The sequence below is a fragment of the Schistocerca nitens genome, chromosome 7 (genome assembly GCF_023898315.1).
Source record: "Schistocerca nitens isolate TAMUIC-IGC-003100 chromosome 7, iqSchNite1.1, whole genome shotgun sequence".
Taxonomy (NCBI): Eukaryota; Metazoa; Arthropoda; class Insecta; order Orthoptera; family Acrididae; genus Schistocerca; species Schistocerca nitens.
The window spans coordinates 504,638,028-504,652,247 of record NC_064620.1 but is presented as its reverse complement, the minus strand read 5'-3'; the positions used below and the strand labels follow the sequence as shown (position 1 = coordinate 504,652,247).

At 46.5% G+C, this 14,220-nt stretch overlaps 1 protein-coding gene across 1 annotated transcript in view; it reads right to left on the bottom strand.

Moving 5' to 3' along the window:
• LOC126194869 (little elongation complex subunit 2-like) overlaps window positions 1-14,220 on the bottom strand; it is a 221,481-nt gene that overhangs the window by 188,262 nt on the left and 18,999 nt on the right. Inside the window, exons 2-3 of the mRNA XM_049933213.1 lie at window positions 3,840-4,053; window positions 3,576-3,746 (exon numbers count right to left, since the gene is read on the bottom strand). Of these exons, the coding sequence (XP_049789170.1) occupies window positions 3,576-3,746; window positions 3,840-4,053 (385 nt within the window). The remainder of the gene's footprint in view (window positions 1-3,575; window positions 3,747-3,839; window positions 4,054-14,220) is intronic.

The following is a 14,220-nucleotide window of genomic DNA, read 5'->3' as shown; positions in this document are numbered from 1 at the left end:
GCAAATGGGCTTGCTCTAAACTTTGAAAAAACACAGTACATACAATTTTCTGCTGCAAAATGTACAGCTCCTTCAATAAATATAACATATCAACGGGAGTCAGTAGATGGGGTAGAGCATACTAAGTTTTTGGGTGCACATATGGATGAGAATCGTAATTGGAAAATTCATATTTTGGATATTCTAAAGTGACTAGGTTCAGCAACTTTTGCAATCAGGATAATTGCCAATTTTGAGGATATAGAAATTAGTAAGCTAACATACTTTACATACTTTCACTCTCTGACGTCATACAGAATAATATTTTGGGGTAACTCAACATTTAGACAAAAAGTATTCACCACTCAAAAGAATGTGGTTAGAATAATGCGTGGGGTTCATAGTCGCACATCTTGTAGGCCAGTACATTTACTCACTAATTAAATTTGTTCTCAACAACATGGACCAGTTTTAAAAACAACAGTGACATTCATGATTATAATACTAGAAAAAAGAAAGACTTACACTATCCTTTACTCAACCTATCTTTGGCACAGAAAGGGGTTTAAATATGCTGCTATAAAAATTTTTGACAAATTACCAGATGAAATAAAATGTCTGACAGCAGTAATAGCTTCAAAAATAAATTGAAATTATATCTCCTTGACAAGTCCTTCTATACCATAGATGAATTCTTGAATAGGAATAAATAAATCTATAAATATAGTATATGCATGTTGTGCCATTTAAGGGAATGGGGAAAATAATAGAAATATTAATCTTTAACTCTGTATTGTAATATATATATTAAAAAATCTTGTTTCATATGTGCATTTCTTGTGCACTTGGCCTTGGTTGATATTAAAAGCTTCCTTGGAACAGCCAATCCAATCAGATGCACAGAACAGTGCCAGTTGCTAGTTAATTTTGACTACTGTAAGCCACATGCATATTATTTACAAATATTGGGAAGCAGATGGTGCCTGTACGTGATCATAACCAGAAGATGAAGTTATCACAGAAATAATATAGAAACAACAATATCAGCGTACGCCAACCAAAGTTTCCCAGCTCTGCTGGATGTGACAGCCTATGAGTTATTAATAAAGTGAAATGCCAACCTCTAGCCCTATTGGACCTTCGAACACCTTTAGTTTAACAGACTCCTCAATTAAGTTGTTCCAAAAACTAAGCATCTGCATCGTGATACTGCTCTCATTGCATTTCATTTCATGACATACTCAAAACAGTGCTTGATGACAGTTGATTTGCTTGTGGTTTTTTTTTAAGGCAGGTGTGTCACTGATGTTCCTTGCGTCTGCTCCATGTGAGATATGCTACATTTACATGGAATACTGTGCGCACTTGGCTTTTGGAGACCTAGATCATCTTTAACATTACAAAGATTTCTTATTTTTGTTGGCAGGACTGAAGGTAACATCCGTTAAGTAAATGTTTGGAATCACATTAGTGTAAACATAGTTTAAAGTCCAAAAAATATTCTGTACTACTGACCACACACCACGCAGGTGATGGGAATGGCGTGGAATGTTTTGCTGCTTACTACGGAGGTATATAACATGTGGCAACTGAAGTCATCAACAAATAATGCATTAACATCATGTAATATCAAAAATAATGATTAAACATTTAGATGAACAATTAACTAGTGCACACGTTTGTTTTGTTTTGTTTTTGGTCGCAAAAAAAAAACTGGGGTCATATGCGCCCAAGTCAAAACTATAGAACACAAACACAGAGATGAGGGAAACAACTATATGTCAGTCCCAATGGACAGAATAGGAGACAGCTAAAAAAGCACGGGGAAAGAAAATGGAGGCCCAAAGCTAAAAATTAAATGGCCTTTGCCATATTGCTTCGGCTGATAAAGAGTAAAACACGGTCGACAGTCCGCCTGTCATTCGCTAAAACGGCTGATAAATCAGATGGCAAACCCAAGCTGGAACGTAAATTGGTAAGAAAGAGGCATTCCAGCAGGAAGTGGTGGACCACTGACATACAAAGTGGTGGGGCAGCGCCACTGAGCAAATGACAATGACTAAAAAGGCAGTGCCAAATACGCTGCTGAGTAAAAATAATCTCCTCCCAGCGGGAGGGCCAAGAGGAGGTCGTCCAAGGCACTGGGAGAGGCTTAACAGGCCGAAGCTTATTCCCGTGAAGGGAGGACCATTGGCGGTGCCAAAGAGACACTACCTCCTAACAGACGGCAATGCAGAGATCATAGGAAGGAATAGAGGTACTCGCGGGCTGAGGTAAGAGGACTGCAGCCTTGGCAGCAGTGTCAGCATCCTCGTTTCCTGGCAGACCGACATGACCACGGACCCACAGAAACGTGACATTGGCTCCACCAAGAATGAGGAAGTGAAAGTTTTCCTGGACCTGCTGCACTAAGGGATGAGCAGTGTACAGCACACAGACTTTGGAGAGCGCTGAGTGAGTCTGAGCAGAGGACACAATTGGACAGGTTGTGTCGCCAGATGTACTCCTTGGCCTGAAACAAGGCGAAAAGCTCGGCTGTAAATACTAAGATGTGCGCCGGAAGCTAATATCGAAAGACACGGGTGCCAATGACGATGGCACACCCGACCCCAAGGTCAGTCCGAGAGCCATCAGTGTATACAAAGGTACTATAGCTAAGTTCCATGCAAAGGTCGTGAAACTGATGGTGATAGACCGAGGCTGGAGTAGTGTCCTTAGGAAGCGAATGAAGGCCAAGGTTAACAGGGGCCGCTTCTCAAAGCCAAGGTGGTGAAGGGTTCACACTCACTGAGAAAGTTGCAGGTAGTGTGAAGTTAAGCCGCCATAGCAAGTGGCAAAAGCGGGCTCCAGGAGGTAACAGAGAAGAGGGATGAGCCCCATACTGATGATCTAAGGAATCATCAAAGAATGAGGCATAGGAGGAGTGGCCATGCACGGCAGACAAACGGCATGCATACCTCCTGAGGAGAAAGTCACGCAGTAGGACATTCAGCAGCTGCACACATACGGTTGGAAACAACTAAAGCACTATGTTAGAGACTGGAAATTCTTCAGTGGCAAACAAATTAGATAGTTATAGTCCTACAGAACCAGAAACTGAAATTACTTTGTAGAAAAGAAAGCAGTGGTGGTTTGGATGAACTTAGATAGTTGTCACATGTTGGGGGGGGGGGGGGGGGGGGGTGTATGCAAAGGTAAAAAACATTCAGAGATTACTGAGGAGCCCCTGTCCAAACATTGACATTCGTACATAATAGTGCGTGTGATTGTGTGATTGGTTTGGATAGTTCAATGTTATCTCTGATATTTTTCTTCCAGAATTAAAAACAGAAACCCATTTCAATGGCAGCATGCACAAAATTCTTGATAACCTCCTTTTTTTGACTTTGTAAAATGACAAAGGTGCCTCATAATAGCAGAAGCTAATTTTCAAACTTCTGTATCCGACATTTTTTTAAAAAAAAATTGTGGTATTTCCATTAAAGAGAGAATTGGTAATAACCTTCCATCATTCCCTGTCCTTGGATATTTAATTTCTAATTTATAGAAACTTTTGAAAGTCAAATTATTGAAGACAATAAGCAATTAGTACTTACACTGAAGAGCGAATGTTCTTCTTTTGTAAGAGGGTATCTAGCATTGGAATGAGTCAATTTGTCGTACAAGTAACAATAGACCTCATGCTGCACAGCATCCAGAAGAGATTTTTCAGGACACTTCGCAACAGGGTGGAGTACGTTGAGGTACCTGCGCTCAGTTGGATTTTTCTGAAACAAATAATTTTTAATAAGTTAATCTACGTTCTGTCACTCATAAGTATCATTCTCTTTTTACTCAAAATTTTGAAAGCTTATATTTACCCATTTAATTTTCTTTTTATACACTATACATAGCTGTCTTAAATTCTGAGCCCTCTTAGCAGCCTGTACTGTCTCACTGCTGGTATCACCTTCAGAACAAAATTCTACAATTGATCTGAAAGTGTTGTTGAGTATTTTGGAAGTTGTATAGTACTTCTTCCATATTTCATCAGAAAACACAAATCCTTCATCTGGGTTTGCATCCACTTTTTTCCTGAAATTGAGAAACACAAATGTCAACATTAAAAGTCTATATGGAGGAGCTGGTAAAGCTATCTTCCATCTAAAGATTAGACTGAATATGAATGTGGTTTACTAAGTAGAGTACTTTCATGTTATTTTGTCCTGTGATATGGATAACACTATCAGTTAGAAGAGGACCTAATCGAAATGTGAATCACAATAAAGCTTTATTTCATCACATATAAAGGCAATGCTTATAATCATTAACTGGCAAAAAAATTAAACATTTTACCAACTGCAGACCGAATCACAGATTTACTCTCACAGCGACATCATCACCATCATCATCATTACAGGGTATACAACTTTGCTTCCGCCGTTTTCCGATAGGTGGCGACAACGGTAAGTAGTGGTCAAAAGAAACAGATCGCAGACATCAGGCAGTTAGCTTGGACCTCAGTCAATATAACCTCATTCAAACATTAGTTGATTTGTGTCTGCATTATAAAGTTGTTCTTGATTGAAAATGTCAGTTTACGAGCCTAATTCTTGTCATTTGCGGGAGGTGTTACTGTTTTGTTTCAATATGAAGAGAACAGCGGCTGAGTCTCATCGAATGCCCTAAAGTACATATGGTAAGAACACTATTAGTGAAAGAACATGTCGTGAACGGTTTCAACGCTTCAAGAACGGTGATTTTAACGTCGTAGAGTGGCATAGTGGTGGAAGAGAGGATGTTTTCAAAGATGCAGAATTGGAGACATTGCTGAGTGAAGACTCAAGTCAAACTCAAGAAGAATTGGCACGATTAGTAGGAGTGACACAGCAAGCCATTTCAAAACGTCTCAAGGCTATGGGCATGATTCAGAAAGAAGGAACTTGGGTCCCGTGTGAGCTGATACCAAGAGACGTTGAACGGCATGTGTGTGTTTGTGAACAGTTGCTTCAGAGGCAAAAATGGAAGGGATTTCTGCATCGCATTGTGACTGGGGATGAAAAATGGGTTCATTAGAATAACCCTAAATGCAAACAATCATGGCTCCAAGATCATGCTCTGCATTTGGTGCGACCCGCTTGGCGTCGTGTACTATCAGGTGTCAAAACCAAGTGAAACAATCACAGGTGCTCGTTATCGAACGCAATTAATGCATCTGAGCAGAGAATTAAAACACAAACGGCCGCAATACAGCAAGAGGCACGATAAAGGGATTTTGTAGCATGACAACGCTCGACCCCACATTGCGAAAGAGGTCAAAATGTACTTGGAAGCGTTAAAATGGGAAGTCTTACCCCACCCGCTGTATTTTCCAGGCATTGCTCCCTCTGACTATCACCTGTTTAGATCAATGGCGCATGGCCTGGCTGACAAACACTTCAAATCTCATGAAGAAGTCACCTATTGGATCGATTCGTGGATCGCTTCAAACGATGAACAATTTTTTCAACGCAGGATTCGTACACTGCCCGAAAGATGGGAGAAAGTAGTTGCCAACAATGGAAAATACTTTGAATGATACATGTATACCCAATTTGTTTCATTAAAGCCTCAAATGTTGGGGAAAAATGGCGGAAGCAAAGTTGTACACCTTATATATAATATTTGAATTTTGAGCTTTCTACTGAAAGTAACAATTCAAGGTGCAAGAAAATCTTCTCAAAATGTAATAAACATTTTGTGTCCATCAATAACAGCTGTTAAGTGATACAGTAACAGAATAAAGGGTTAAACAACTCAGAGAAATGTGGCTTACAAACTGAGCTGGTTTAGCCAGCCTTCCCTGTGAAATTACTGAAAATTGAAGAAGCACATTGGACTGTTCACATAACCGTGAAGTTCTGCCATATCTGTCACAAAATACATAGATCTCACTGACCTGTGTACCATGCACCCAAAATCTAGCCAGAACCACATTAAAACCATAGTAGGCACAACCTGTCTGCTCCCCAAGACTTGTGACAAAATGAATTTAAATGTGCTAGCAGACCGCATTTCCCAATGTAAGCGAGAAATCAGCCGAAAAATCACCATTAAGTACGTATCTACCTATTCTTAACGAATTGTTTTTCAATCTAAAAAGCAAATCAAAATGTAAATAACTTAATTACAGCCCACTGATGATGCTTTACCTCAATAAAGTGAAAAGCATCTGGTGAAAAAAAAAAAATCACGCATTTTTGTAGTTGCAACGACAGACCAAAAATACCCTCAAGAATTATAAAGCAACTACGGACACTATGGCCATACAAATGAAGAATTGAAATTAAAGAGATTCATTGCCTTACCATACACCTTATATTCAGATTACCTAGGTGATAGTAATGCCAGGAGTACTTCCATCACACACTGTAAGGAGGCTTGTAGATGTACACAGAAACTAAGGAATTTTGGTTTACAATGTACAGGCCAGGTTAAACATTTGACCCAAGGACTTTCTTATACAGCTGGTTTATGTCAAGCTCGCTTCTTTTGTAACTACTGGGGAACTTATAATGAGAGAAGGTAAGGATTTGACATTCTGTTACTGATGAAGTTATTAGAGGCAGAACACAAGCCCTGACACGGAAGGGAATCGGCCATCTTCTCTTTATAGGACCCATCACAGCATCTACGCTAATTAATTTGGGAAACAACAGTAAACATAAATCTGGATATCCAGATGGGGATTTCAATAGTCCTCCCAAATGTGTGTCTGGTGTCTTACCTATAGTGCCACATCTCTCGGGAGAGGTGGGGATGCTTTATACTGTCACGTTTTATACGTTATTGTCTGGTTTCAGGTGAATGTACACTCTGCTATCTATCAATGAAATATTCTACTATTCAATCATAACTGGGTGAATTATCAAAAGCCTCTGGTACTGGCAAATCTGTATCCCACATTGATGAAGTGCAGTCTGTGGTTGTGAAATGCAAAAAAGCCCTCTGCAGGATCATACAGTTGGGTTGGTTGCATAGAGGTTAAGGGACCCGGCTAGGTCACCAACCCCTTGCTCATAAAACAAACCCTAAAAAGGTAATGTTGCCACCACTTTAGGTGATGTGAAGCAGGAGTGAAACCGTGATGAAATAAACAATATCCTGTTATATCGTTGGAGGGGAAGTCAATCACGTAAAAGAGGAAAGGCTAAAAGCATAGCAAAGATCAAAAAGATACAGATAAAAATAAAATAAGATAAAAGAAAAAGACATGGCCGGCAGACAGTTGAGTGTCCCCTGGGACTCAGCAAGCAGCAGGAGGCACCCATAACTCAACTGACCTACCTTTGACACAGTATCGTCAAAATATTCAAGTCAGAAATGAAAACCCAGGTTGGAATGAGAGTGACAGGACCCAGGAAAGTGATCACTGTCAGAAGGACCACTATGGATACTGTAATACAGTGACTTACACTGGGTGGGTAAAGCATAAGAGCAATGGTTGAAAACTGAACATGCGCACTGTAATTGCCAGGGAATCTGTCGCAGAAAATCATTAAGCAAAACTGTTCACTGAGGAAACCCATACCAAAATGTCTGTGGAGTTCTCCCACAGTGGGTTACACATATTAAAATTCCTGAGGAGGAGGAGCAGGAGGAGGAAAGGTTGGGGAGTTGCTGCATCATATTAAGCAACACAGAATTTTATTTCCTTACATCACCATGAGTCCAGAAGTCACAATGCTGAGGGAGGTGGCAGTAGTAACCATTACAACTGCACTGCATAACCACCCTGGTGAGGAAGACAATGAGGTTGGAGTAGCAAATCATGTTTATGTCTTCAATCGCAGTTACCTGCATCATTAGTCCAGGAACAAAGGCTCAGGATCAGTCTTTGATTTCTCATCAATTTGTCCTCCTCCTCCTGGAAGTGACTGAAGTTAAGATTGGGATGAGCGAGCGGCTCTATAGCCCGCAGCCTATGGTTACTTTGGCTGCTGATTGGTATCGGTCTTTGAATCCATTTGGTTTCAGGAGGAGAGATCCCTAGAGCCTCCCCCCCCCCCCCCCCCAGCAGTATATGCAACAAGAGAAAAGGAATGCTTCCATGGGTGAGACTGGAGGATCTAGGTTCCTGATGCTGAGACAGAAGATGATAAAATGGTTGACTCTGCCTCAGATCAAGGGGATTTCATTGCAGTGTGACGACAGGTTAATGTGCATGGATTTTTCCACAGCTGTCACGAAACTAGTCATCATAATAACAGGGATAAGACATTCTTAACTCATTTTTTAGCATCAGATTATGGTAAATGATCAAACGTCTTATATTTTTCGATTGCCTTTTCCTTCTTGTAAATGGGACACATTGGTGGGAGGCATTCTAGTCCCAACAGTTGACAAGTTGCAAGATGAACACAAGGTTGGTTGGTTGGTTTGTGGGATTAAAGGGACCAGACTGCTACGGTCATCGGTCCCTTTTTCCAAATCCTAAAAACACCCACAGAGAATAAAAACGATTAACAGAACAGAACACAGACGACACAGAACAAGAGAAACGGAGATAAAGACCAGGCAAAACGAATTAAATCACACAGAGTGTGACGGTGGTTGGCCGACCATAGGAACAAAAATAAGGAAAAGCCAACCACCGAGAACACATTAAAAACCGAGTTTAAAACCGTAGGCCAAAAGCCAGAATCAACACAAAACAATAAAATAAAACACAAACACTCAGATTAAATGATGAAAACCCCCTGCCTGAATAAAACTTAAAACTAAGCCAGCCATAGCAGGGTCATCAGATAAACGGGCAGGGAGCGTGTCAGGCAGTGCGAACGTCTGCCTGAGCACAGCTAAAAGCGGACACTCCAATAAAATGTGCACCACAGAGAAAACGGAGCCGCAGCGACACAGAGGTGGGTCCTCACGGCGCAATAAGTAGCCGTGTGTCAGCCAAGTGTGCCCAATGCGCAGCCGGCAGAGGACAACAGACTCCTGGCGGGAGACCCGAATGGACGACCGCCACACAGTCGTCGACGCCTTGATACGACGGAGTTTGTTTGGTACGGGCAGGTTGCGCCATTCAGCGTCCCATAAATCGAAAAGTTTGCGGCGTAATAGTGCCCGCAAATCAGTCGCCGGGAGGCCAATCTCCAGAGGTGGTTGACTGGTGGCCTCTTTCGCCAGGTGGTCAACATTCTCATTCCCGGGGATCGCAACATGGCCTGGGGTCCAAACAAAGACCACAGAGCGGCCGCAACGGTCAAGAGTAGACAGGGACTCCTGGATAGCCATCACCAGACGGGAACGAGGGAAACACTGGTCGAGAGCTCGTAAACTGCTCAGGGAGCCGCTACAGATAACGAAGGACTCACCTGAGCAGGAGCGGAGATACTGTAGGGCTCGAAAGATGGCGACCAGCTCAGCAGTGTAAACGCTGCAGCCAGCCGCCAAGAAACGTTGTTCGGAATGGTCCCCTAGAGTGAGCGCATAACCGACACGACCAGCAACCATCGAACCGTCAGTGTAAACAATTCCAGAGCCCTGATACGTGGCCAGGATGGAATAAAAGCGGCGGCGGAAGGCCTCTGGAGGGACTGAGTCCTTCGGGCCCTGTGCCAAGTCGAGCCGAAGGTAAGGGCGAGGAACACACCATGGGGGCGTACGCAAAGTGGCCCGGAAAGGAGGTGGAACAGGGAAAAATCCAAGCCCGGAGAGAAGCTCCTTGACGCGCACGGCGATCGGACAACCCGACCGGGGCCGACGTTCTGGCAGATGGACGACTGACTGCGGGAACAGCACACGGTAATTTGGATGCCCGGGCAAGCTAAAAACATGGGCAGCATAAGCAGCCAGGAATTGTTGGCGTCGTAACCGCAGTGGAGGGACACCTGCCTCCACTAGTATGCTGTCCACAGGGCTGGTGTGGAAAGCACCAGTGGCAAGGCGTATCCCACTGTGGAGAATTGGGTCCAGCACCCGCAACGCAGACGGGGATGCTGAGCCATAAACCAGGCACCCATAATCCAGACGGGACTGGATTAACGCCTGGTAGAGCCGTAACAGGGTAGAGAGGTCGGCGCCCCAGCGGGTGTGGCTCAAACATCGCAGAGCATTGAGATGCCGCCAACACGCCTGTTTGAGCTGCCGGATATGAGGCAGCCAAGTCAACTGGGCATCGAAAACCACCCCCAAAAACCTGTGAGATTCCACCGCTGAAAGAAGTTCGCCGTTAACAGAAAGCTGCGGCTCCGGGTGGACAGTACGTTGCCGGCAGAAATGCATAACGCAGGTCTTGGCTGCCGAAAACTGGAACCCATGAGCTACAGCCCAAGACTGCACCTTGCGGATAGTGCCCTGTAGCTGACGTTCAACAGCTGCAATGCCAGTAGAGCTGTAGTAAAGGCAGAAGTCGACAGCATACTGGGAAGCGGAGACTGAATTACCCACGGCCGCAGCGAGCCCGTTAATGGCTATTAAAAACAGGCAGACACTTAAAACAGAACCCTGTGGCACACCGGTCTCCTGGACGTGGGAGGAACTATATGAGGCCGCGACTTGCACGCGGAAGGTACGATACGACAGAAAATTTCTGATAAAGATCGGCAGAGGGCCCCGAAGACCCCATCCATGAAGCGTAGAAAGGATGTGATGACGCCATGTTGTATCGTACGCCTTCCGCATGTCGAAAAAGACAGCGACCAGATGCTGACGGCGGGCAAAGGCAGTACGGATGGCCGACTCCAGGCTCACCAGATTGTCGGCGGCGGAGCGGCCTTTACGGAACCCACCCTGAGACGGAGCCAGAAGGCCCCGAGACTCCAGTACCCAATTCAAGCGCCGGCTCACCATCCGTTCGAGAAGCTTGCAAAGAACGTTGGTGAGGCTAATGGGGCGGTAGCTGTCCACCTCCAAAGGGCTCTTGCCTGGTTTCAAAACGGGGATGACAATGCTTTCCCGCCATTGCGACGGAAACTCACCCTCGACCCAGAGACGGTTGTAAAGGTGGAGGAGGCGTCGCTTGCAGACCACTGAAAGGTGTTTCAGCATCTGACAGTGGATGCGATCGGGCCCGGGAGCGGTATCAGGGCAAGCGGCAAGGGCACTGTGAAATTCCCACTCACTGAATGGAGCATTGTAACATTCAGAAGCGTGGGTGCGAAAAGAAAGGCTCCGACGTTCCATCCGCTCTTTAATGGAGCAGAAGGCCTGGGGGTAATTCGCAGAAGTGGAACTAATAGCAAAATGCTCTGCTAAGCGGTTTGCAATGACGTCGGAGTCAGTACAAACTGCTCCATTCAGTGAGAGCGCAGGGACGCTGACAGGGGTCCGATAGCCGTAGACGCGTCGAATCTTGGCCCAGAACTGCGATGGAGTGACATGGAGGCCAATGGTGGACACATACCGCTCCCAGCACTCCTACTTGCCTTGGTGGATAAGGAGGCGGGCCCGCGCACGCAGCCGTTTGAAGGCGATAAGGTGGTCTATGGAGGGCTGTCGCTTGTGACGCTGGAGCACCCGCCGGCGATCTTTAATCGCTTCAGCGATCTCAGGCGACCACCAAGGCACAGCCCTCCGCCGAGGGGACCCAGAAGAACGGGGAATGGCAGATTCGGCGGCAGTAACGATGCCGGTGGTGACCGATTGAACCACCGCATCAATGTCATCACTAGAGAGAGGCTCAATAACGGCAGTGGAGGAAAACAAGTCCCAGTCAGCCTTATTCATAGCCCATCTGCTAGGGCGCCCAGAAGAGTGACGCTGTGGTACTGACAGAAAAATCGGAAAGTGGTCACTACCACACAGGTCGTCATGCACACTCCATTGGACAGACGGTAAGAGGCGAGGGCTACAGATTGAAAGGTCAATGGCGGAGCCATGCGCCACACTGAAGTGTGTGAAGGCACCATCATTTAACAGTGAGAGATTGAGCTGCGACAATAAATACTCAACGATGGCGCTGCGACCCGTTGCCACTGACCCACCCCACAGAGGGTTATGGGCGTTGAAGTCGCCCAATAGCAAGAAAGGTGGCAGCAATGGGCCACCAGTGCAGCCAGGACATGCTGCGAGACATCACCATCCGGTGGAAGGTAAAGACTGCAGACGGTAACAGCCTGTGGCGTCCACACCCGAACAGCGACAGCCTCTAAAGGTGTTTGGAGAGGGACAGACTCGCTGTGCAGAGTGTGAAGGACATATATGCAGACGCCACCAGACACCCTTTCATAAGCTGCTCAGTTCTTATAATAACCCCGATAGCCACGGAGGGCGGGGGTTCGCATTGCTGGAAACCAAGTTTCCTGAAGAGCAATGCAGAAGAAAGGGTGAAGGCTGATAAGTTGGCGGAGCTCAGCTAGATGGTGGAAGAAACCGCTGCAGTTCCACTGGAGGATGGTGTTGGCCATGGCTGGGAAAGGCGTGACGGGACTGGGAAGGCAGATTACGCCGCTGGGTCACCTGCTGCCTCCGATGGAGCACCCGTGCAAATGCCATCCATTGCGTCCGAGGGACCGGCGTGATCGAGGTCCTCAGCGGACGACAGAATCTCCACCTCGTCCTCAGAGGCAGAGCTTGTAGGAAGCGGTGGGACGGGTGCCACTGCAATGTTGGTATTCTTGGGGACTTTCTTCTGGGTCTGTTTCTGTTTCTCTCATTGTGCCTTCGGTGGTTCAGGCTTGGGGGGCTTAGAGGGCTTCACAGGGTCAGTCTCAGGGACGGAGGACGACCGTGAGGCCCTACGACCAGGGACTGGTGGTTGTTTGAGCCACTTGCGGGTGTCTGCTGTGCCGCTGGTCGGAACTTGCATAGGGAGGTCCCCAAGGGTCCCCTTCCTTGCGAGAGTAGCCGAAGAAGTCTTACTCTTCTCCAGCTGGGAAGGGGGAACTGATGACCCCGAAGGTTTGAGGGGTGTTGCTCCTGAAGTAGATGGGGCAGGAGCAACAGGTTGTGAAGTGCCCCCCACAAGCAAGGGGGCTGGTGGATGCTGACCGATCTTAGAGCCGATTCGTGATGATGGGAGAACCGTCGTTGCAGCAGCGCCGTAGGTTGACGTCATTGCCACAGGATGGAGTCTCTCATATTTCCGTCTAGCCTCGGGGTAGGTCAGGCGGTCCAGGGTCTTATATTCCATTATCTTCCTTTCTTTCTGCAATATCCTACAGTCCGGCGAGCAGGGGGAATGGTGTTCTCCGCAGTTAACACAGATAGGAGGCGGGGCACATGGAGTATCGGGATGCGAAGGACGTCCACAATCCCGACACGTGATGCTGGAAGTACAGCGAGATGACATGTGCCCGAACTTCCAGCATTTAAAACACCGCATCGGAGGAGGGATATATGGCTTCACATCACAACGGTAAACCATCACCTTGACCTTTTCGGGTAAAACATCACCTTCGAAGGCCAAGATGAAGGCACTGGTGGCTACCTGATTATCCCTCGGACCCCGATGGACGCGCCGGACGAAGTGAACACCTCGACGTTCTAGGTTGGCTCGTAGTTCATCGTCGGTCTGCAGAAGAAGATCCCTGTGGAATATAATACCCTGGACCATGTTGAGACTCTTATGCGGCGTGATGCTAACGGAAACATCCCCCAACTTGTCACAATTGAGCAACCTCCGTGACTGGGCAGATGATGCTGTTTTGATGAGTACTGAACCAGAGCGCATTTTGGACAAGCCCTCCACCTCCCCGAACTTGTCCTCTAAATGCTCCACAAAAAACTGGGGCTTGGTTGACATAAACGATTCCCCATCAACTCGAGTACACACAAGGAACCGGGGTGAATATTCTCCACTGCCTTCTTTTGCCATACGTTCCTCCCATGGAGTGGCCAGGGAGGGAAATGATCTCTGATCAAATTTCTTTCCATTGAGGTTAGACCTCGATCGCTTAGAGACTGCTGGTGGAGGCCCACCAGCGAGAGATGATGTACCACGCTTCATTGCGGGTCATCCGCCCTGATGCCACCTACTCCGACCAAGGGCCCTCCCCACGGGCGCCACCCAGCCGCAGCAATAGCCACCTGGCAGGACGGCCATTGCCGGGAGTCCCGATGCCCCAGGGAGATGGGCATCTACGCCTTGGCATACGTGGGGAGTTAACGGCGCAGGCATCAGTAGAGCGATTCCTGTGTTGTCAGGGGGCTACAACCAAGAGGGTACATGGCGGCTCCACCACAACGGACTGGCTACCGTGCTGGATCTTAGGTGCAAAAATGTCCAAGGTCGTCGTCGCAGTTAAAAGCAACACTGCAGAGTGCAGTGTGGTAATC